At 41.6% G+C, this 24,524-nt stretch overlaps 1 protein-coding gene across 4 annotated transcripts in view; it reads right to left on the bottom strand.

The window, feature by feature from the left end:
- Positions 1-24,524, bottom strand: part of FANCI (FA complementation group I) — an 82,307-nt gene that overhangs the window by 1,168 nt on the left and 56,615 nt on the right. For 3 of the 4 annotated variants that reach the window (XM_041752728.1, XM_041752727.1, XM_041752730.1), the window contains 17 exons: positions 21,045-21,146; positions 19,693-19,860; positions 19,365-19,486; positions 18,706-18,867; positions 17,326-17,505; positions 11,621-11,787; positions 11,192-11,268; positions 9,750-9,866; positions 7,249-7,300; positions 6,326-6,453; positions 6,165-6,233; positions 5,877-5,970; positions 5,373-5,560; positions 3,944-3,997; positions 3,802-3,861; positions 1,275-1,343; positions 92-187 (listed from right to left, as the gene is read on the bottom strand). In XM_041752728.1, the coding sequence (XP_041608662.1) occupies positions 92-187; positions 1,275-1,343; positions 3,802-3,861; positions 3,944-3,997; positions 5,373-5,560; positions 5,877-5,970; positions 6,165-6,233; positions 6,326-6,453; positions 7,249-7,300; positions 9,750-9,866; positions 11,192-11,268; positions 11,621-11,787; positions 17,326-17,505; positions 18,706-18,867; positions 19,365-19,486; positions 19,693-19,860; positions 21,045-21,146 (1,905 nt within the window). The remainder of the gene's footprint in view (positions 1-91; positions 188-1,274; positions 1,344-3,801; positions 3,862-3,943; positions 3,998-5,372; positions 5,561-5,876; positions 5,971-6,164; positions 6,234-6,325; positions 6,454-7,248; positions 7,301-9,749; positions 9,867-11,191; positions 11,269-11,620; positions 11,788-17,325; positions 17,506-18,705; positions 18,868-19,364; positions 19,487-19,692; positions 19,861-21,044; positions 21,147-24,524) is intronic. The other variant, XM_041752729.1, reaches the window with a different exon arrangement.

The raw sequence follows: 24,524 nt of genomic DNA, 5'->3' as shown, positions 1-24,524 counted from the left end.
TTCCCCAGTTCCCCAGAGGCAGTTGTGTTGCCTTTGTGGGCCAGGACCCGCCCAGGTAAACGGAAATAGTAACAAAGAACAGCAGGTTTACCTTGGACTTCTTTGAAAGGTGGATGAGGAATTTTTCATACTGTTCAATGGCGAAGATGAGATTAGGGATTGGCTTGGTTTCCCGAAGGACTCGGGCCTATGGGGCAAAGAGGAGAAAACCTAAGTTTCAGGTTCAAGGGTTTTTGGAGTTGTCCTCTGAAGCATTTAGTAGCCTTCCAAGCAAAGGGGAATTCCCTATGTTCCAATACTCTATGATTTCTGGCAGTTAAATCTCAAAGGACCATAAGGATGGCCCTGAATCCGGTTTGTAATTTCTCAGTATTTAGTGTTTATGTAGGCTGGCTGACGGAGAAGGACCATATCGAGGATGTGAGGAAAAAAAGGGATGGGAAGGACATTATCTTGGAGAGAATTGTGTATGTGAACATTTAAATTCGTGTGTTCCTCTTGCCCATGTCGTATTCTACAGTATAAATCCACTTATTTTTAATTTTTTAAGTTTATTTTTTTAATAAATGCATTTATATAGCCTGTTTCGCCAGTCCACTTAGTGTGCATCTGAGGCCTTGCTAGGCCCATCCTATACACAGGCCTTAGTCTCCACTCCCTGCAAGCAGAACTGGAAAGTGCACCAGGGCAGCTCCTGAAATCCAGCGGTTACTGCCAAGCTGCCGAGACTAGACAGCCACCTTTGCCAGCAGCGTCCTAGAACACCCTGGTCCTTGCTCTTGCCTCACCTCTTCCATGTCCTCTCAGGAGCATCTTCTGGGCTCATTAACTTTTCCTAAGTCATTTTTAAAGAAAGCTTAAGATCATCAGGTGCTTACTGAAAACTGTGGTTTTTGGTTCAGGGGAGAAAGATGTTCCCTCTGAACACAAAACCTGTGAGCAGAGAAGCAGCTCCCCCCACTTCTGTAAAATCGCAGTCGCGATTACAGTGCACACATGCCACGGTTTACCCATCGACACTGCACGGCTTAGTGGTCAGTACAGAGTTGTGCAACCACCACCCTGATCAAAGGACATTTTCGTTCCCTCAGAGGAATCTCGGACCATTTCAGCAGGCATTCCCCAGCCGCTGATACATGCTGTTTCTAGCTCTGCCTGTCCCAGGCCCCTTCTATAAATGGAATCCTGCTGCACGTGGGCTCTGTGTGATCAGCCTCTGTCCCTGCCCATTTCCACAGCTCCCTGGGGCTGCTGTGCGAGCAGCGGCTGCTTACCATGGCCGTGGCAACAACTGGGGCTTTCCCCTTCTTCTCTCCTGTACATGTTAGGCTCTGACTCTTGTTCTAAAAACACAGAAACAAATTCTCTCATTCCTGAAGATGCTGTTGGTAATGTTCTAAAAAGGGGATTACAGCAGAATATGGGGGTTTGTAAAGGAATCAAGTCTGCGTGAAGAGAACGGACGGCAGATGCTGGAAGATGGGAAACACTCTGACATTTATGATCCTCAGATGTTCTGGGGTTTTTGCTGGAGGGAGGTTTACAGTCTTGGTCTTAAAAACTAGCACATAGGGAGGGGGCAGTTGGGTGGCTCAGTGGTTCAGCATCTGCCTTTGGCTCCGGTCATGATCCCAGGGTCCTGGGATTGAGTTCCGCATCGGGCTCCCCGCAAGGATCCTGCTTCTCCCTCTGCCTGGGTCTCTGTCTCTCTCATGAATAAATTTAAAAAAATCTTAAAAAGAACTAGCGCATGGAAGACGGGACTGACTGTTCTTATACCAGAACAGCCAAGGGACTGGCGAGGTCCAGAGATGGTCACAGTGGGGACAGTCAGGATGGCGGCAGGAATAGTGATTTCCCAACTGGCAGTTGGCTCAGAGGGTTTCCATAAAGGAGAGGAAGCCAGAGAGTGCTCCCAGGGCCTGCTGTCTTCTCACTTAGAGGCAGACACCAGACATGTCTTGTGTGCCAGGTGGTTATGTACTTGAGAAAGGCTTAAAGGTCATAGGAACACGTCCCTGTGTCGTAAATATTGCAGACTAAAGAGCTCCTGGAGAAAGAATAAAGGGAACCAAGGATAAGGCAGATGAGAGTCAAGATCCATGCCACATGAGGGCTACACAAAATACAGGAGACTTTACCTGGAGGGATGTGCTGTGCCTGCTAGGAATGTACACACCTGCCCCATGGGACAGGTAAGAGGATCAAAAACAGAGACCCGGAAATAGGGAGAACTGTACCACTGCAACCATGTGAGCGGCAGGAGGCTTAGTCCACGTGGCACGTTTTGGAAACTGAGAAATGACAGGGATTCCAGAGGGCCTGGTGTGAAGAAGTCTACTACTAGCCCTCGAACAGGCTGGAGGGTGAGGCCCTTTTAAGAGAGGGTCAGGGAGGCACCGTAGAACCCGTGTGACCAAATGGGAAGCGAGATGTCTCCAGAGGTGGGACCCACGATGGAACCCTGCTGAAACTCCTTAAAGCACTCCCTATCGACTGGGGGGATTGCCCATTCCTGCTGGGTCAGGAGGGCTAGAATCCTAGCCAGAAGAGGCATCTCAGACAGGTGCACAGCTCTGAGCAGGATGCTAAGGGTCTGAAAGTACGAGTTTTCTTTGCTTTCTTCCCACTGAGAGCCAAGGCTGGGGTGGGGGCGATGGTGGTGGTGGTGAAGGGGCTCTAAGAGAATAAATAGCTCTCCGAAAGATGTGACAAATGCAATCCTGGTTTCTAGATAAGAACTGTAATTAATGGAACCATTCATTAGTCTTTCAAGGTTGCTCGTGAAGCACATTTCACAGAGAACAAGGTCTGTGCACAACGCATAGGCGGAAAGCAAGTAGGGCATTGCTATAAAAGTGGTCACAATCGGTTGCTTTAACAAGTGGTTCTAGACTCTTGGCCCAGGTTAACCCATTAGTGCACATCTGATTGATTCCTTGACAATCAGTAACTGCCCTGCAATCCTCTTCACTTCAGGGACTAAGGGACCTCGGGAGACCATGTGTTTTCATGCGTTTAAGCCAGAGGTTCTCAACTGGGGGTGATTTTGCCCTTTTGGACATTTGGTAATTTCTAGAGACGTTTTTGAACGTCTGCTACTGGGGCCGCTACTGGCATTTAGTAGGTGGAGGCCAGCAATGCTGCTAAATGTTCCAGAATGCACGGAAGAGGCCCCAAGTCAAGGAATTATCTGGCTCAAGAGATGTCAATAATGCAGGGGCCTAAAATCCCTGGTTTAAGCTAACAGTAACAGTGTCTCAGGTATCACAAGAACCTGGTGGTATTTGCGACCAGAGGATATTTAAAATTTCTCCTAATCCTAAAAGACCCTACTACTTTATTTAGGAGAACTTCATTAATTTGTCTGGCAGAAACAGCCCACATGCCCTCCGCTCCTTGAAAGGGCTGCTACTCCCACATACACTGTGCCATCTGGCCCATGGGCTCACTGCTACTTTACTCACACACCAAAGGATGGCCAATGGCATGAATTTAGAATCACCCAGAAATGAACTAAGTCACAGCTCAAGCATGCGTGTTCCTTCCCTGCTCCAAATGCAAGCCTATCAAACACTTTCTCCAAATTAAGAAAAACTTTTTTTCTTTGTATAATTAAAGATTTCTTTGCCGAGAAAACCTCAAGCCTTGGCTTGGTCCCAAGTGGGTGTCTTTAGCTTACGGTAAGTAGGGAAGAATCTGCCTGGACGCTGGGCTCAAGGGGTCAGGCAGTCCCCTGGGGACACAAGAAGTCCTTCCCTACCGGAAGATCTATTGTGATATTGACTCTGAATCGCTTACCTGTATGTAAGAAATGAAAGAATAGCACAGGGGAGTCAGATGAGAACCGGACAGTTTCACCTGCAGCAAAAGAGAAGGAAATCAATTTAACTGTAGGAACAGAAGGCTTCCCCCATTCCTAGGAAAGGAATTTTCAACTCACCAGCTTTTCCATATTTTTCAGAATTCCTCCGGAGCTCTGACATACCTGCAGATACTAAGATACCAAAGATTCCCAGATTTAGCCTAGGTCCTCTAAGAGCATCCCGACATCTACAGGTGAGTCAGTGAGCTAGGGGAGTGGGATCTGCAGCTGACAGGAAGGGGGAAAAGGAAACAAGCGCACACGTTTATGGGGAATCCTAGCCACAAAGCTTCCTCTGCCCCTCCTCAAAGCTCCTGAGCCTCCTAGACAACAGGCAATGAAGGGTTTCCATTTCTGACTGGTTCAGCTTACTGCTTTAAAAATCCTTCAGGCTGATGGCCCCTGCATCTAAAAAAACCAATGACTTTGCTGTCTTTTCCTTTAAACAATGACAGTAAAGAGAAGAGGCTTTTAGTATTTCCACTACAGAATTTTAGGAGCCACATCATGTGGCCAGAGCTGTACCTTCTCAGAGATGGCTGCACTGCTGTTTGGGGACATCACATGGTAGTCTACCATCTTTCTTGGGCTGTCTATGCCTTTCTGAGTATTTAATATGGATCACTGCAAGAATCAGAACTAAGTCACTTAGTTCCCATCATCACCTTCTGAATGTCTGCTGAGGACTAAAAACACTGCAAGAGCAGAGGTCCTTGTTAATAGACACCAGGGAGCATTAACTCAAACTCAGGGCAGCGTATGCCTTGTATTTAAAAAGAAAAAAACAAAAACACCTTTCTCCCACCCAAGTACCTGACCTGTAATAAGGCATCTAACACTGACTTGTTAAAGAACAAAAGGAGGACTAAACACCTCTTTAGTGCCCAGACTGGTTTGAAATAGTGTAATTAAGGGACACCTGGGTGGCTCAGGGGTTGAGTGTCTGCCTTCGGCTCAGGTTGTGATCCCAGGATCCGGGATTGAGTTCCACATTGGGCTTCTTGCAGGGAGCCTGCTTCTCCCTCTGCCTGTGTCTCTGCCTGTCTCTCTCATAAATAAATAACATCTTAAAAGAAAAAAAAAAGTAGTGTAATTTCGTGTGCAATAAGGAGTTGGACTGAATTCTACAGCTGTAGATTAGATTAAGTCTCAGAAGCACTGAAGGAGGTATTCACCATCAATTAGATGCCATATACTTACACACACACCTGTAAGTGTAATCCTCTTCACTTCAAGAAGTGAAACACATAAAGAAGCCCCCCCCACCCCCACAACGCCAAGGCCTCTACAAGCAGATTTAGAATTATGCCATCAACTTGGTTTTTTTCTGGCCTGTCAAGACACCTGCCACCTACTGACCAAACCAGAATCAAACCACAACTTGCCCAGGTGGTAGGTGAGAGCTCTATGCAGGGGCGTTCCACAGCAGTAAGCTGCTGCCCTGGCCTAGTCTCCAGCTGGCTAGGGCAGCACAGCAGGAGTGACTCAGGTCATCTCTGATACTCACATATCTGACAAGTGCCGTGAGAATGGTGTACATTTTGCAAAGGTCCTTTAACAAGATGTCCACACAGCTGCCCGATGGCAGGGCTGTCTGCACCAGCTCATGGAAAAATGTAAGCAGAGTTCCCAGCTGCATGATGATGGCTTTCTCCACGGGATGATTTGGTAGGGTTGCCTGAGAAGAGGCTTCTTCTGAAAGGAAATGAAATTGGCACATTCAAACCCACTGACCTTATTTCCTAGTTAAAGTGAAGAAGATTTAGAAATCAGCTATCCATGATTAAATGGAAACCTGTAGGGACAACGAGCATGCAATTCATCGTGCAGAGTGAATCGATAGCCATTCTATCATAAGCCACACTATGATCTGCTTTTTTTCCATCACACTGGAAATCTGGCTCAAACTGAGAAACAAATTGAGCTGCACTTCTTTGCAGCAATCCAATTTGGATTTTGGTGGGCTCTCTCTTACCATAATCCTTGGGACTCTACCCCGAATGCATCTTACCTGATAAAATTTCTTGGCTCACTTGTCCCTTAAGCTTGGTGATCAGCCAGTCTACTTCTTCCAGGACTTTCTCAGCCTGACTCAGAACAAGTAACTGTGAAAGAAAAGAAGGCCTGGCATGGCTCCTGTGCACAGCTACAGGACAAGCACAGCTAAACGTAACAAGCATGGCCACATGCGAGCAGGTAACAGGCCTCAGGACTTGAGCCACAACCATTTACTCTTTACGTGGAACAAAATGGAAGGAATGGCAAGGCGGCTTCCCATGGCTTGGGGTTCCACACTTACACAAACAGTAGGGGCAGCTGTTCTCAAATTCACCATCACGAAGTGGTTTGTTTTCTCCACCTCTATATCCTAAGGAGGCAGAGAGAGATGTGATTGCAGTAAGGCTGGTCCCAGGCTCCTATCCCCACTCGGAGTGTTGTGGCGACACCTGTGGTACCTACCTGGTCTATGTCTCCAAGAAGCCCATGGATATCCTGGGACAAGTCACGCAGCAAGGTGACAGGACTCTTGTACAAAACATGGAGGCTGAAGAGCAAATTCATCAAGCCCTTGCAAAATGAGGCATCCTCTAACGGTGGGAAGGAAAGAAAATTAAAAGGTTAAGTTCTAACCCCGTCAGTCTTCAAGGTACAAGATGCCAAACCAGAAACACAGCTTGCCACATCCTATATATACTATCCTAGTGCTGCACACAGTCCACCTAAGGCAGCTCTCCCACAAAGGTGCATCTGTCCACAGGCACAAAGAAAGCAGAGGTTTCCTGTTATTCACCAGTCACTATCACTGGAAACTAGCACCCAGATAAAGAAACAGAACACTACCAACACCCCAGAAATCCCCTTCTACCTCACTCGCCCCAGCAAGGAACCTGCTATCTTGACTTCTACCATCACATCTAGTGGTGTCCGATTTTGAACTTTATCTAAATGGAATCATGCAGGAAGTACTTTTTATGTGTTTGGCTTCTTTGGTCCCACAGCATGTTTGTGCAATTCCTGCATGTTGTGTTGGTGCTTTACCATTCTCACTGCTGCTCAGTGTTTCACTATGTGTGCACACTGTCACTCCCTCGCCCCCTCCACTGCTGACAGACATGTGAGTCTCTGCCTGCAGAATTCGTCCCTTGTGTCCTCCCCATGGTGGTACTGCTGGATGTAACTGGATGCCGCCAAGTCTTCCAGGGTGGCTACATCGTGGCCTTCCCCCAGCGGTGAACGAGAGGGCCAACTGCTCTGCACTTGGTATTTCAGCTTTTTCATTTTGGTCACTCTGTGACTATGTAATGAGTACCTTTCCATCTTTAAATGCTATTTGATAATGATGATTTTACATAGTCTAAAGGGAAACAAGGAAGGAAACTTACCCCAGCTATTCTCCTTACAAATCTTCAATGTCCAGGATAACATCTGCACAAACTAGAGATCACAGGTATTAAAGAAACATGTGAAGAGACAGACAGAGCTCAGTGTTCAGATTACAAGAGCTCTAGACCTTTCCAATTCTTATCACCTGCCCAAACATGTGCTTGGATCTAAAGTGGTTATTTACTAAGATCAGCATTAAAAATAGGTCCAAAATTATGAGAATTACTGGTCCTTCTCTCCTAATATAATACCATATGACTCAATTCTCAAAGTTCACAGCCTCATTAAGGACTGAAGGTCCTGTCATTTGGGCTCTTGTCCCAAGCTTCCTCTCCCCTCCTGACCACAGCCTGGGGTTGATGAGCCTTTTCCTTTTCCATGCCTCACACTCTCCACAACTGCCGTATCTGTAAGAAGATCAGTCTAATGGAGATCCCTGAATCAGCTTCTAGGAGCCAAAAGACCAGAGGTTGGAAAGGAGTAGGGAAAAAAAGGAAAGGCAAACAACCAGCTGGAGTTTTCTCAGGTAAGGATAGGAGGCCTAAGGTCTTGGTGGCAGCGTCCTGCGCTGCAGATACCTGTTCCAGCTCAGTGCTTCGGCAGTTCCTTGGGACAGGTTTTCAGCTACAAGGGCAATGAGAGGTAGTATGCCTAAGTACAGAGTGACAAGTAAAAACTCAAATTTTGACCTACTGGAGTAAAAAATAAATTCAGAAGCTAATTCTGAAAAGTCTCTGTGAACGATATAAAAAGGTCTTTACAATACGGTGTTAATTGTAATAAGCAGGATGCAAACAGACTTCTGGGTGAAGACGGACAACAGGGTTGGGAATAAAGATCTATATTTGTTTTTGCTTCTGTAGGAATAAAGAACTCTTGAGGGATACACCAGAAACTAAAAAAAGGTTATTCACTTATTTGGGGAAAAGAATTGAACAGGTGGAGGTGGACAGTTAAAGGTGGGGGACTACTCACTGCAAAACTAATAATTTCCAGTTTTCAAATCATAGGACTTTATTACCCACTCAAAACCGGATTTTAAAAAATTGGAAAGAGATTATCTGAAGTTATGGGGATGGTGGGTGATGAGTTTTGAATTAAAAAAATTTTCCTGTCTATATAAGCCTTTTAAATCTGCCTATTTTCCCTCAGATCTCCCAGGCCCCATTTCCCTGTGGCTGTCTCCTTGCTAGTGCTCTGTTTGCTGCAGCAGTAGCAGCACAAAAATGACAAGCAGAAAGTAAGGTGGGGAGGAGCAGCGTGGTGCTAGGACAAAGGGAGTAGCCAGCAAGGGGGCTTTGTTTGGGCTGCCGGGATCTCCAACAGGAAGCTCAGGCTTGCTTTTCAGCACTCGGACACACTGCCATCCTCCCAGGCTACTAGCTCTTCCTGAAGAGAGGGCTCACACAAGGAGCCAGTCTTCCTCACAGATCAGGAAGCAGATGTGGTAGGAGCACCCTAGGTGCTCAAGGCATCAAGGATGTTCTTTGTCATCCTCTGAGGAAATCACCCCTGAACAGAACAGACCCACAAAATGCAGCCCTTCTCTTCTGTGTGTGAACGCTCATGGGGTCCACATTCCTACACATGTGTGCACACTGACATGCATATACACACAACCCATCCCACGGAGTCGTTTCTGCTTTGGGACTGTAGACATGCTTTCTGACTTAACCACCTTTTGTTGAATTTCTCCCAAACTCCATACCAGCTACCCTTGCTAAGAAAGTCAAAACTGCTCGATGTCAGCTACCTTCATGATAATGAATACACTTTCATCTTAGAAAGGAGCAAACACCAAGAATGAGTAAACACACAAGCTAAGAAGGTTGGATGCACCAAAGATAAACATGATTTTTTTTCTATAGTGCTTACTGCTGACAAGGGTCAGGGCAATAGCCAAACAAAAAGCAGTATGGTTTTTGTTCTGTATGGCTGCAGATAATTATGTCATGGTAGAAACACTATGTAAGAAAAGGAATACTACCCAGATCTTATATTACTTAAAAATAAATTTGAAAGAAGACACTGAAAAAAAAAAAAAAAAGAAAGGAGACATTGAGATATATACAGTTGATTCTTAAAAAATGCAGGGGCGAAAAAAAAAAAAAAAAAAAAAAAAAAGCTGGGGCTGGGGGTGCTGACCCCTGGCCAAGCCAAAAATCCATGTAGAATTTCCTGACTCATGAAAAACATAACTACTAACAGTCCCCTGCTGACCAGAAACCGGACTGATGGTATCAATAGTCGATCAGTGCTTATTTTGTATGTTATAGGTACTTACATGCTGTATTTTTACAATAAAGTAGGCTAGAGAAAAGCAAGGTTATTGAGAAAGTCATAAAGAGAAAATACATTTACAGTTCTGTACCGTATTAGGAACAGTCCATGTATAAGGGAACCAACAGTCCATGTATAAGGGAACCACACAGTTCAACCCTGTGAGGCAACACTCCTGGCCTTCTGAGGGCTGCTGGTGGGACTGAGCTGGGGCTTCTACCTGAGGGGAGGATGGCTCCAGCAGCCTGGACAAGTTGGAGAGAACAGTGACGAGGAGGAGGGCTTCTTTGCTGTCAAAGTCTTCCTCTTGGCTGCTAAGTAAATTCAACAAGCACCTCTGGGAAAGAAAGGAACACAGAGACATCAGCAGGTATGTTCCTGTCATGGAGCAGAGACATATAGCCGGAGATTCCTAAGGCTGGGACAGAAAGGATTCAAAGCTACCAAAATTCAGAGAGCACAAAATCTGAAAATAAACCTGGATTGAACAAGCAGTTTCCTACCCTGTTCCTGACCACAAATCCAAGTGTTCTCTTGAGAACTGTGGACTCTAACCTCCTGCCAAACATGTTAGGAATGAATACTGCACCCACTCTTGGGGGTAGCTCATGACCTCCTGAGGCCTGTCTACTGATCTCCGATTTAGCTCCAGCCCCAGCCCTGCCTGCATACCTTCCCTGATTCCCTTGCCCCATTCCTCTCTCACCACCTGAAATACTCTTCTATTTTGTGTGCCAGCCTCTTCCCCATTCTGTAAGCTCCCCAAGGAGAGGGATTTTGTTTCTTTTGTTTCCTGCTACATCCCCAACACCTAGAACAGTCCCTAGCACAGAGCAGAAACTTTAAAAAATTATGTGTTAAATACAGAAATCCTCTGCGACAGAAAATCCTGATACTGTGACAACTACTGGTTAGAAATGAACGGGCTGGGACGCCTGGGTGGCGTAGCAGTTGACCATCTGCCTTTGGCTCAGGGCGCGATCCTGGAGTCCTGGGATTGAGTCCTGCATTGGGTTCCCTGTGAGGTGTCTCCCTCTGCCTGTGTCTCTCATGAATAAATAAATAAAATCCTTAAAAAAAAAAAAAAAAAAAAAAAAGAAACAAACAGGATTCACTGTCCAGTCTCTGTGCAATTTGACAAAGTCAAACTATACCACGCTCAGAAACAAAGACACACACTCCATACCTTAATGGGCTCCTGGCTATCTCTTCATATCGATTCAAACAGTAATTCTTGGAGGCAACAGTGCTGTAGGTTGGAGTGGTTTTCACACCCAACCTCCCCAGAATCCTTTTTAAAAAAATATTTTATTTATTCATTCATGAGACACAGGGAGGGAGAGGCAGAGACACACAGGCAGAGGGAGAAGCAGGCTCCCTATAGGGAACCCAATGTGGGATTCCATCCCAGGATCCCGGGACCACGACCTGAGCTGAAGACAGACACTCAACTACTGAGCCATCCAGGCGCCCCCTTCCCCAGAATCCTTTTACAGGCATTACCTTCCACTCAGCAGAGCTATGTCCTGTGGCTTAGATGATGACCCAGAAGAAATCCTGTCCTACTTGCGTTCTGTCTGCCCATTCCCACCAGCTGGCCCAGCTAACAGTCCCTCTGCAGGGGCCCTCAGGCAAGCAGAGCAGCTTGCCAAGGCTACTTACCTGAAACTGCCGGATCTGGAATGCTGCTCTGTGACTGACGCTGCCTTCCGCCTCTTCTCCCTCATTATCTGTGACATCTAGGAAAGGGAAAAGAATGTGATCTTTGAAATGGACCGACTCACTATGCTTTTTTGGCCTTTTAATATTAAGCTAAAATTTTAGAATGCCAAAAAAAGGTCTGGGGGCAGAATTAAATATATTCCTAACATTCTGCAATTTCTTAGCACTATCTTCCAATTTCCAGTCACTATTTGTGGTCATGTGTAAAATCCAGTAAATGCCAATTCTGAATCCACTAGATGTCACTCATTAGCAACACTGGGACCTGCTCTCAGATGTCGTGTGGTAGATTAGTAAATAGAATCAAGAGGTTTGGTTAAGAATAAGAAACCCAGATGAAGCCAATTTATTCAAAACTGAAAAGCTCACCCAGAGCCCTGAGAAAGTGGTGAATCTTGGGCTGATAGAACTGTTGCACAGCACTGAATATCTTCTGCAAACCCTCCAAGCACAACAGTGAGATGCTCTTTCCTTTTTCTTTCTTTCCCAAATCTTCCACTGAAGTAGGAATGGAAGTATATCTCCAAAGTAAGACCCTGAAAAGAAGAAATGTGATTATTTATTAAAAGATTTTATTTTGTAAGTAATCTTTACACCTAACACAGGGATGGAACTCAAGACCTCAAGATCCAGAGTTGTACACTCTACTGACTGACGCAGCCAGGTGCCACAGAAAAGTGATTTTATTAACGTCAGGTTCACTGAGGTAAAATTTTATATATTGTAAAATTCAAACCCTGTACATGTACAGTTCAATGAATTTTAACAAACTTATACAATCATGTAATCATCCCCATAATCAAGATATTTCTATCATCCCAAAAGTTCCCCTACATTGCTCTGTAAGTCAGTTCTCTCCCGATTTTCCAATCACTGATCTGATTCCTCTCCCTATGGTTATATTATTTACAAAATAGTATATAAAAATGGTAGCATTCAGTATGTAGCCTTCTGAATCTAGCTGTTAATTTAGCATATGCTTCTGAGATTCCCCTCTGTTGCTACATGTATGGTAGATAATCTCATTTTATTGCTAAGTAGAATATTTCATTGTATAGATGTACCAGTTTCTCCATTCAACTGGATATGGATGTTTGGTTTCCAAATTTTGCTATTACAGATAAAGGGGCAATCAAAAACCTTTATTTATTTATTTTTTAATCAAAAACCTTTATATGGATATATTCTTTCATTTCTTTTGGGTAAACATCTACGAGTGGAATCTGTAGATAATATGGTAGGTGTGTGCTTAACTTTTGAAGAAAATGCCAAACTGTTTTCTCAAGTGGTTGTACTGTTTTACATTCCCATTGTGTATAAGAGTTCAAATTTCTCCACATCCACAACATTTTGGTATTGTCAGCCTTTTTTAAAAAGAATATTTGCTTATTTTTAAAAGTTTTTAGTTATCTCTATGCCTAGAACTCACAACCCCAGAGTTCAAGAGTCATACGCTCTTCTAACTGAGCCAGACAGAGGTGCCAAGTATCATCAGTCTTTTTACTTTCAGGTATTCTAATATTCAGTGATATCTCATTGTGATTTAATTTGCATTTACCTAAGAACTAATTATGCTATCCTTTTGTGTCCTTATCAGCCATCTATTGGTCAAGTATCTGTTCAAATATCTTACTCATTTTTAAATTTGGTTGTTTGCTGTTTTAAATTGAATTAAGCTTGAGTGTTCTTTATATACTCTGGTTACCAGTCCTTCATCAGGCATGTGCTTTGCAAGTATTTCCTCATCTATGACTTGTCTTTTTAATCTCCTTAAGAGTGTTTTCCAAAGAGCAGAATTAAACGTTTTTTTTAATTATAGCTTGTGCTTCTGGTGCTCTAAGAAATCTTTACCTAAAACATGATCACAGAAATTGTTCTAATTTCCTGTAGATATTTTACAATTTTTGGCTTTATTATTTTGTTTTTTTAAGATTTTATTTATTCATGAAAGACACACTGGGAGAGGCAGAGACACAGACAGAGGGAGAAGCAGGCTCCCTGCAGGGAGCCTGATGTGGGACCTGATCCTGGGAACCAATTTTTGGTTTTACATTTTTGTCTTTGACCCATTTCAAATTAATTTTTTGTTTGACATGTAGAGTGAATAAAGGTTCATTTTTTTCCCACATAGATAGCTGTTCCAAGACCATTAAATTATCTCTTTTGTAAAAAATCAAATGACCATATTTGTGGAATCCATTTCTGATCTATTCTGCTCCAATGATTCTGCCAATACCACACTATCTTAAATAAAGTAACTTTATCATCTGACTTGACAGTGTGAATCCTCTTTTTTTTTAGTCCTTTTTGTTTTTATTTCAAACTTGTTTAATTATTCTAAGTCCTTTACTTTTCCACAAAAATTCTAGAATCATCTTGTCAATTACTAAAGTAAAGCTTGATAGGATTTTGATTGAAACTGTGTTGAGGGCGCCTGGGTGGCTCAGTCAGGTGAGCATCTGCCTTTGGCTCAGGTCATTATCCCGGAGAGTCAGGATCAAGCCCTGTGTTGGGCTCTGTGCTCAGTGGGGAGTCTGCTTTTCTTTCTCATTTATTCATTCATTCATAAACAAATAAATAAAATCCTTAAAAACAAAAAGAGAAACTGTTGAATCTACGGGTTGATATGCGAAGAATTCACACCTTGACGATACTGAATCTTCTCCTCTGTGGACACTGGGTACCTTTACATTTACTTGGGTCTTCTTTGATTGCTCTAATGTTCTGAGTTTTCATCACATAAATCTTACATGTTAGACTTATTGCCAGGAAGTTCGTATTTTATGATGCTACAGTAAATGGTTCTGTTTTTAAAGTTCTTCCAATTGTTCACTGCTAGCATGTACATGAAAACACAATTTAAAAAATACTGTTCTTGTTTTCTGTAGACAATTATAATATCCCCAAAGACACTTATTTTTTCCTTCCCAATCTGGATGCTGTTTACTTTTTTTTCCTGTCTTACTGCTTTGGCTACAACCTCTAGTATGTTGTTGAAGAGCAGTGGTGAGAGCACAGGGAGGGAAAGCATTCAGTCCACTTAATCATTAAGTATGGTGCTGATTGGTTTTTTGTGGATTCCCCTTATTGGATTGATCAAGTTCTTTTATTTTATTTTTTAAAAAATTTATTTATTCATGAGAGAGAGAAACAGACAGAAACAGAGAGAGAGATGCAGAGACACAGGCTCCATGCAGGGAGCCTGATGTGGGACTTGATCCTGGGTCTCCAGGATCACACCCTGGGCTGAAGGTGGCACTACACCGCTGAGCCACCCAGGCTGCCCGATAAAGTTCTTTTATTTCTACTTTGCTGAGAGATTTGATCATAAATTTATGTCAAATTTTCTGCATGTTTTGAGATGATCATAGGGTGTTTTCTTTTTCTTTTTAAGATTTTTATTTATTTGTTCATGAGAGATACAGAGAGAAGCAGTCTTCATGCAGGGAGCCTGATGCGGGACTCAATCTCGGGTCATCAGGATCACGCCCTGGGCCAAAGGCAGGCGCCAAACTGCTGAGCCACCCAAGCGTCCCCTTAAGGTGTTTGCTTTAATCTGTTGATACATGCTGAATTATATATATATTTTAAAGGTTTTTATTTTATTTTATTTTTTAATTTTTATTTATTTATGATAGTCACAGAGAGAGAGAGAGAGGCAGAGACACAGGCAGAGGGAGAAGCAGGCTCCATGCACCAGGAGCCCGATGTGGGATTCGATCCCGGGTCTCCAGGATCGCGCCCTGGGCCAAAGGCAGGCGCCAAACTGCTGCGCCACCCAGGGATCCCCATGCTGAATTATATTGACTGATTTACAAATTTTGAGCCAATTTGCATTCTTGAGAAAATATTCCACTCAACTCCATCATCCTTCTTACAAACTGCTGGGCTCAATTTGTTAATATTTTTAATATCTATATTCATAAGGGAAATTGGTTAGTAGCCATCTTATCATGTCTTTGACTGGGTTTGGCATTAGGGTAATGCTGGCCTCATAATACGAGTTAGGACATGTCCTTCCTATTCTATTTTCTGGGATAATTTACATAAATTAGTACTCTTTTTTTTAGGGGGGTGGCAGAGAGAGAGAGGGAGAGGGACAATCTTAAGCAGGCTACATGACCAGCGCAGAGCCTGACACTTGATCCTAAGACCCTGAAATGACCTCAGCTGAAATCAAGAGTCAGATGCTTAACCAGTTGAGCCACCCGGGCACCCTGGTATATTATTTCATCCTTAAATGTTTGGTAGAATTCACCAGTAATTCATCTAGATATGGAGTTTTCTTTGAGGCAAAATTTTGAACTACGAATTAAATTTCTTCTTTTTAAAAAGATTTTAATTTTAAGCAATCTCTCTACCCAACATGGGGCTTGAATTTACAACCCCCAAGATCAAGAGTCACATGCTCCACTGACTAGCCAGCCAGGTGCTCCTCAATTTCTTTAAAGAGTCACAAGATTATTCAGGTTGCCTATTTCTTCTTGAGTTTCAAAAACTTTGTCCATTTAAGTAATCCAGTTTATTGGCATAAAGTTGTTAACATTCTATTATTATCAATTTTTACAGACTGTAGAATTAGTAGTGATTATCTCCTCTTCCTCATATCTGGTATCAGTACTTTGTGTCTTCACTCTTTTCCTCATCAGTCTGGCTACAATTTATTGCATTTCTTGATCTCCAAGAATCAGCTTCTGGTTTTATTCTTTTTCTCTGTTGTTTCTTTTTTCAATGATTTTATTTTGTCTTTATAACTTCCTTCTGCTCACCTTCATCTTAATCTTTTCTTAATGTGGAAGCTTTGAAATTTTTTTTTCTTATATAACCATTGACAGTTATAAATTTCCTAAGCATTGATTTACCTGGATCATAGAAATTTTGAAATGCAGTGTGTTCAGTTTCATTCTGTTCCAGGTACTTTCTGATTTCTAACTTCCTCTTGGACTATGGGTTATTTAGAATGCATCTAATTTCCAAATCTACAAGGATAATCCAGTTGTTTTAAAAAATATATTACAAAATAAGAATATTTTTGTTACTGCTTTCTTGTTTAATTCTGTTGTGCTCAGGGGCACCTAGGTGGCTCAGTCAGTTAAGCATTCAACTTGTGATTATGGCTCACGTCATGATCTCAGAGTCAAGAGATTGACCCCATGCTGGACTCCATGCTAGGCGAGGAGTCTGCTCCAGATGCTCTTTCTCCTCGCTCTCCCTCTGCCCCTCTCACCTGTGCTCTCTCTAAACTAAATAAATAAATCTTTAAAAAAAAATTCTGCTGTGCTCAGAGAACATACTGATTTCTATTCTAAAAATGTGTTCAGTTTGTTTTATGGCTCCAAATATGGTCAATTTTGATGAATACACCACGTGCACATGAAAAAATGTGCATTTTGAAACTGTTGTTAAATTTTGTATAAATATCAATTAAATCAAGCTGGATGACAGTGTGGCTCAAGTGTTCCATGTCCTTCTTGGTTTTCTACCTACCAGTTCTCTACTGATTTTTGAGAGAGGATGAACCACTTTTTTATTTCTCCTTCAGTTCTATAGGTTTTTGCTTCAAGTAGTTTGGTGCTTTGTTGTTAGGTGCTTATTCATTTATTATTTATTTAAAGATTTTATTCATTTATTCATGAGGGACAGAGAGAGAGAGAATGAGAATGAGAACGAGGGGCAGGGACACAGGCAGAGGGAGAAGCAGGCTCCATGCAAGGAGCACGAGCGGGACTCGATCCCAGGACTCCAGGATAACACCCTGGGCTGAAGGCAGGCACCAAACCATGGAGCCACCAGGGATCCCCAGTGCATACACATTTGAAGTTGTTATGTCTACTTGCTGATGAACTGGTCATTATGTAATATCCCTCTTTATTCCTGGTAATAGAATAACATTTTCTATGTGGCTAATATTCCACATCAAAGCAGGACAAGAAAAAAAGGTTCAATATTAATGATTGTACTTTTACTCTAAAGGCATTTCCAACTTCAAACTGCCTTCATTCCTACCCCCAAATTTCCCCTCTTAGAGATTCCACAGCAAGTGGAACAGGTTTCTGAAGGTGAGAGTGACTTACCGAGTTATATCACAGAGATTCTGAAAGATCTTCTCAGGGTTTTGACCATCAGGGCCACTCACATGCCCGGTTTCCTTTAGCTGCTGTACCTTTTGTAGAGCTACACTCACTGCATAGCGCATAAACTCATTGCTGGACCTTAGAACAGACAGGCTCTCTTCGTGGCTTTGGGTACTATCCCTAGAGAGAGAGAGAGAGAGAGAGAGAAAGAAGAGATTCTCCTATTGCTACTGGGATCTGGAATTAGGTTTTCTAGGGACTGTTTAGAAGAGCAGGACCTATGAAGCTCTTAATGACAGACCCCAGGCAGCACATCCAGTCACAGCCATAGCTGCCCTTCTACAACCCTCATTCTCTATGTGACCTCATTTTATTCCCTCCCCCAATCCCTTTGCTTTGGTAAGACTTAAATTTCAGTCTTAGTTTCCCATGTTTTTTGTTGTTGTTCCTCCTTTGTTTTTTCAATTCAGGTTTTTCTTTCTTCCCTTTTTACACTGTTACAGTAGCTAGAACTTAGGCAGATTTTCCTATAATGCCTTACTGCAAGCCATTCCTTTCTTTTCTTCAGTAGTCCATTGTTTCTGAATTTTCCATTAATAATTCAAGGTAGTTCTTGAGTGCCTACCTAGAATTATCCAGATTTTTTTTTTTAAGATTTTATTTATTCATGAGACACACACATACACACACACACAGAGGCAGAGACATAGGCAGAGAGAGAAGCAGGCTCCATGCAGGGAGCTCGATATGGGACTCAATTCTGGGACTCCAGAATTATGCCTCGAGTTGAAGGCAGATGCTTACTGCTGAGCCACTCAGGTGTCCCAAATTATCCAACTTTCATTTCAAGAAACCTACAAACCTCTTACTTATTATATATACATTAAGAATTGTGAATCCAGGGATCCCTGGGTGGCGCAGCGGTTTGGCGCCTGCCTTTGGCCCAGGGCGCGATCCTGGAGACCCGGGATCGAATCCCACGTCGGGCTCCCGGTGCATGGAGCCTGCTTCTCCCTCTGCCTGTGTCTCTGCCTCTCTCTCTCTCTTTTTTTTTTTTTTTTATATGATAGTCACAGAGAGAGAGAGAGAGAGAGGCAGAGACACAGGCGGAAGGAGAAGCAGGCTCCATGCACCGGGAGCCCGACGTGGGATTCGATCCCGGGTCTCCAGGATCGCGCCCTGGGCCAAAGGCAGGCGCCAAACCGCTGCGCCACCCAGGGATCCCCCTCTCTCTCTTTCTGTGTGACCATCATAAATAAATAAAAATTAAAAAAAAAAAAAAAAAGAATTGTGAATCCAAATTAGATAATACTAGTGAAGCTGGTAGCTGTTAATACCTTTATTGCACAAAAATCTTTAAGCACTCCATCACAAACTTACCTGAAAAGAGCAGTGAGAAGATCAGATACAAATTTCATGGACAAAAAACTATCCATTTTGTTGGCTGTTTTAGCTTTGCCTTTACCAGCTTTTTCATTAAGGATGTCAGAGAGTTTCTTGTAACACATAAATAAGCTCAGAACCTCCTCAAACTTATTCTTACTGTATAAAAAGAAAAAGAGACCACTAAGGACAAGCATCAGAATATTGTGGTTTACTTTCACACCCAATAATAAAGATATCACAATGTTTCTTTAGATGTTCTATTCTAAACACAAGATTATAAATGAATAAATCTGCATTAATTTCCAAATCACTCTAATCCATCTGAGTTACCTTTTTTCTCCCTTATTTATACCAGTCAATACAGAGCACAAAAGCTCAAAACTACCAAACAAAATTTCCCTACTGAAACCAGAACTTCTTGAGTTCAGGGTCTGGGAATTTTGAATAAATGAAAGCATGCTACTCCTGTGGCAAATGTTTGGTGCTCTCTGGTAGAAAGAATATAATCTGGTAGACTAGATATTCATCTAAGAGGCAGTGTCATGACCTGTGGTTATGTTCACTGCCTAGTACAGTTAGAATTAAAAACAAAAAAAATAAATAAAAAATGGAGTATTCATCAAATTGCAAGGAGAGTAGTAGCAATACCTTACCTAAAATTACTTATGGAGAAATTGTATTCTATTAGAACCTCACAAATTCCCATCACAAGAGAAGCACAGATACTGTTTTTGATGCCAACACCACTGTTCTGAGAAAAATCTGCTGATTTATCCTAAAAGACACAAGATAAAAATTAATGAGCTATTGGGAGTCAGTAGAGCAAGCAACTCTTGATCTCAGGGTTGTGAGTCTGAGCTTCACACTGGGTGCAGAGATTACTTAAAAATGAAATCTTGAAAACAAAACAAAACACCCCCCCCCCCCCAATGAGGTATTAACAACCTCTATCATTCAATACAACTGAGATTTAGCAATTACCAATTCAAAGTCCTCTAGTTCACTCTTAATCATTCTACTAGTAACAGATTCCAACATATCCTCTAAGTCTTGGTAGAACCCTTCTTCCTCCTCTTCTTCCTGCTGTAGGGGCATCACTCTACTCTTAAACCAGACCAAACAGTGCTGGACACAACACAGCAGATAATCCTGTAGAAGAAAACAGTAAACATTTTTGAGGGCTTAAGGGGTAACCTATGAGGCTGTTGATAATCAACAAATAATTCTTATCTATAAGGCTAAATGAAGTAAGTTATTCATTACCATTACAATAAGTCAACCTGAAATAACAAAACCGGAAAAAATGAATTGAACCAACAAAGGCATTCTTTTCTGACCTTTCCCAGAAACTGGCTTTATAAGTATCGGACATTAGAATGCAACATCAGAATGTATTATTTCTGACCTAGTAAAAATACCAGAGCCAGGTTGTTAAGTTAAATCCTTTCTGACTCCTCAGTACCAGATGCTGTTCTAAAGGTAGGGGTTTATGTCGAGGGAATCTTTGGGAGACCAACAGAGCATCTCCACCTCAAGGCACAAGAAGGGCTATTTATGAAAGCAGAATCTGACAACTTAAAGACCATTTCCCTATCCCCTTCATGAGCTCTAGTTACTTGGGGTAGTGAATTTTAAATTTTTATCTTTTTTCCATTTTTCTGAGGCTAGAGCACAAGAACAGAAAAACACCTGTCCTAGTTGCCCTGAAGATTCAAGAGTGCTCGGTATATATCATATACTCCCTCTAGACTAATTAAGTAGGTTCCCTGGTTCGTCTGCTACCAGGTGACCTTCCTTCCCCATTCCAAAGTATATTTTTACTTAACTTATTTTTGTAAAAATTTCATTTATTTATTCATGAGAGAGACACACACACACACAGAGAGAGAGAGAGAGAGAGGCAGAGAAACAGGCAGAGGGAGAAGCAGGATCCACACAGGGAGCCCAATGCAGGACTCGATCCTGGGACTCCAGGATCATATCCTGGGCCAGAAGCAGGCACTAAATCGCTAAGCCACCCAGGCGTCCCCCAAAGTATATTTTAGTATATTATATAGTCAAAGAGCCATAAATGGGAGACAAAATGCTCCTTGGAGGAAGTCATGGATGCCTTGATTTAGTAAAGTGCTGACACGGAGATACTTTTAATAGATCCAACATAATGATTGGCCAGAAAAGACAAGGAGGGAAGATTTAAGAGTAAAATTTCATTGGGAGAACCAGAAGAGTGCTTTCAGGAAAGATCTCTCTTCCTGAAGACTAAACTCTATCAGCAGGGTTGATGTTTTTACTTAACAGTAAAAATAATGGTTTTAGGAGGAATAAAGTCTCACCAGTGGTTCTTGTAGAGAGATCTGATCTCCTTGGGTCAAAATACAAGCTTCTAACTTCAGAGGCGGCAGCACATCAGGTTCTGGCTCATAAAACTGTTTTAACTATGTATGATAAAGAGAAAAAGACACCAGTGCTCATGAATGCTTTTCACTTCTTTAACTGGTCAAACTAATGGCGCCTTTAATGTCTTATGTCTTCTAGGACATATGTCTCAAGTGTCCAAAGAACAATGCAACAAAATTTGTGTTGTTTGGGCTCACGCACATCTTTTACCCTTGCTTCAGATATCATGTTGAGCTCTTTCCTACTCCATTTTTATTAACTCTCCCACAAAACATCATACTCTCTCATACCAATTCCTAAACTTGTTAAAAGTAATCAGCCTTTCCAGTATAGCTTGATGGTTAACAATATACAGGTTCAGAGTCAGAATGGCTGAGTCCAAGTCCCAGTATGACCACTTATTAATAATTCTGATAGAGGCATCCATGCCTTGGTTCCTCATCTGTGATGGAAGATTATTAGTATTATAAACATCTAAGACTGCATAAGGATTAAACATGTCAATACATGTAAAGTGCTAAAAACACTACTTAGCACAAAATAGAGCTCAAGAAATGTTAGCGATTACTTTTTTTTTCTTTTTTTATACTTTTAGTGTCTGAACAATTTTACTGGTCCACATACTAACCTGAGTTGAGAAGCACTGCTCTATGCATTCAATCACAATTTTTTTATGCTTGTTAAGTGTGTGAATGTTGATGAGCTGATTATTACAGTTTGAAAGGTCCACTATAGTTAATAGGATATAAATTTCATATAGGATCATATGGGATCAGGCCTGAGGCCCAGTGGAAAGCTTTTGATAAATAGTATAGGACCTTCCAATAATTTCTACACATCTGAGATCTTAACTTCAAATGTAGCTTCTTCAGCAGAATTATAACAAAGCAATGGCATACAAAAGGGGAAGAAGAGAAAAAGAACTTCCATTTTTAGCAAAGTGGTGGACAAGGGGTCTAGAGAAATTCTCTTGGTAGAGAACAATTTTAAAAATGCATTAAAAAATTTAAAAACATAGCTAAGACAATGGGAAAGTAAGAAAAGTCTTCAAATATCTCATTATATTAGAAAATGTTATAAAGCATGAATCTAGCAACTACATGAGCAAATGAACTCTGAAGCCAGTGTTTATTCTGGCAGCATCTGCCAATCCTGGAGGCCTAAAGCTACAGTTGTAGAGCTCATGGACCTGAAGATAAAGCCTAAGGCCCTCATGGGGTGAAGACTGAATCACAGAACCTCACACAAAGCTGGACTTCTCAAAAGGAGATATACTTTATGGATAAACCTAAAAAAAAAAAAAAATCTATTGCATGGAGAAAACTAAAAGGGATATGTATCAAAATAAGCCTTGATTTTAAGTAGAAGAGGAAAAAAGCGTCTTCTGGGAATTTCGAACCATAAGCTAATCTCCAAATGTAGTTTGGGCTAGAATTCACATCACTTGTGTGGCCTAAAGAATCAAAAGCCAAGAATTTAAAGTTTAGATTAAAGAAATAGCATGTATCTTCCAAACAAGGGAGGAGAAGGAAGAGAAATAACTAGATCATTTCAAATTTTACACAAACTAGAAAAAGAGGGAATATTCCCCAGTCATTTTAAAATTTTTTTTAAAGATTTTTTTATTCGAGAGAGAGAGAGAGAGAGAGAGAGAGAGAGAGGCAGAAGGAGAAGCAGGCTAACTGTGGGGAGCCCGATGTGGGACTTGATTCCAGGACCCTGGGATCGCACCGAGCCAAAGCAGATGTTCAACCACTGAGCCACCCAGGTGTCCCACCCCAATCATTTTAACTCACATTAATCATCATTTAGCTCATATTAAGCCAAGAAATTGAGTATGAGAAATAAAAACTATAGGTCGTTCTCTCTTACAAACATATACATAAAAATTCTAAATGAAATATCAGTAAATTGAATCCAACAATGTACAAAAAAGGTAATATATTATAATCATTTGGGTTTATCTCAGGACTGCAATGTTGGCTTAGAAGATCAAATAATACAACTCACCACAGTAACACATTAAAGGAGAAAAATCATATGGTTGCCTCTCAATAGATACAAAAGTGCATTTCCTAAAATTGAAGACACATCCAGGGCAGCCCCGGTGGCGCAGCGGTTTGGCGCCGCCTGCAACCCGGGGTGTGATCCTGGAGACCCAGGATCGAGTCCCACATCGGGCTCCTTGCGTGGAGCCTGCTTCTCCCTCTGCCTGTGTCTCTGCGCCTCTCTCTCTCTGGGTCTCTCATGAATAAATAAATAAAATCTTTAAAAAAATAAAATTAAAAAAAAAAAAAAAAAGAAGACACATCCATAAGTAAAACAGATCTAAGATGGCAGAAGAAGGGATAAGTAACCTGAAGATAGGGAAAATATCAAATCTGAAAGGTAAAAAATACTGAAGAAAAAATGAATCAAATCGCAAAGATCTGCGGGAAAAAATCAGGCACTCCAATATATGTACAACTGAAGTCCCCGAATGAAAGCAGTGAGGGGGGGAAATTGATGAGATAATGATAATTTCTAAAATTTGGTGAAAAGCATCAATTTAGAGTTCTATGAAGTTTAATAAACTCAAAATAGAAACACAAAGACAATCCCATGTAAACATATAGTCAAACCCTTAAAACCCTAAGAGAAGGAGAAAAATCTTGAAAGGAGCAAGAGAAAAATGACATAGAAAAAACAGAAAACAAAGACACAATAATTGGTTCACTCAGGAATCAGCAACTTGAGAAACAATGAAACCAGAAGACAATGGAATGACATACCCATACCCATAACATATCCCATCTTAAAGTACCAAAAGAAAAAGCTGTCAACTAAGAATTCTGTATTCAGTGAAACTATCCTTCAAAAATGAAGGCAAAAAGATATAGCTCTATAGAGATGAAAACTGAGAAGTCACTGGCAGCAGACCTATACAACAGACATACTGAAAAAAAAAAGCTCCTCAGGCTGAAGAGAAGTTATTGAAGATGGTAAACCTGAACCCACAGGAATGAAGAGCATTGGCAATGGTAAAAAGTTGGTATATATGAGAGACCGTGTCTGTACACTTTTTTCTTTTCTTAATTTTTATGGAAGATATACATATAACTATTTAAAACAAACATAACACTGGCTTGCTGGGATGTAACATGTATGACAATATCATAAAGGCGGGAGGATGGATCAAAGTTCCTATATTTTACTGGAAGTACCTCAGTATTAACCTAAATATATAGTGATCAATTAAAAATGCATACTATAATCTCTAGAGCAAATTAAAAGTACAACAAAAGAGGCACATGGGTGGTTCAGTGATTGAGTGCCCAACTCCTGGTTTCAACTTAGGTCACAATCTTATGGGTCATGGGTGGTGCCCCATGTCTGGCTCTGTGCTCAGCAGGGAGTCTGGTTGAAGATTCTCTCCC

Source organism: Vulpes lagopus, chromosome 4 (assembly GCF_018345385.1).
Source record: "Vulpes lagopus strain Blue_001 chromosome 4, ASM1834538v1, whole genome shotgun sequence".
Taxonomy (NCBI): domain Eukaryota; kingdom Metazoa; phylum Chordata; class Mammalia; order Carnivora; family Canidae; genus Vulpes; species Vulpes lagopus.
The sequence above is the reverse complement of the archived record's forward strand: the minus strand, read 5'-3'. Positions and strand labels throughout refer to the sequence as shown.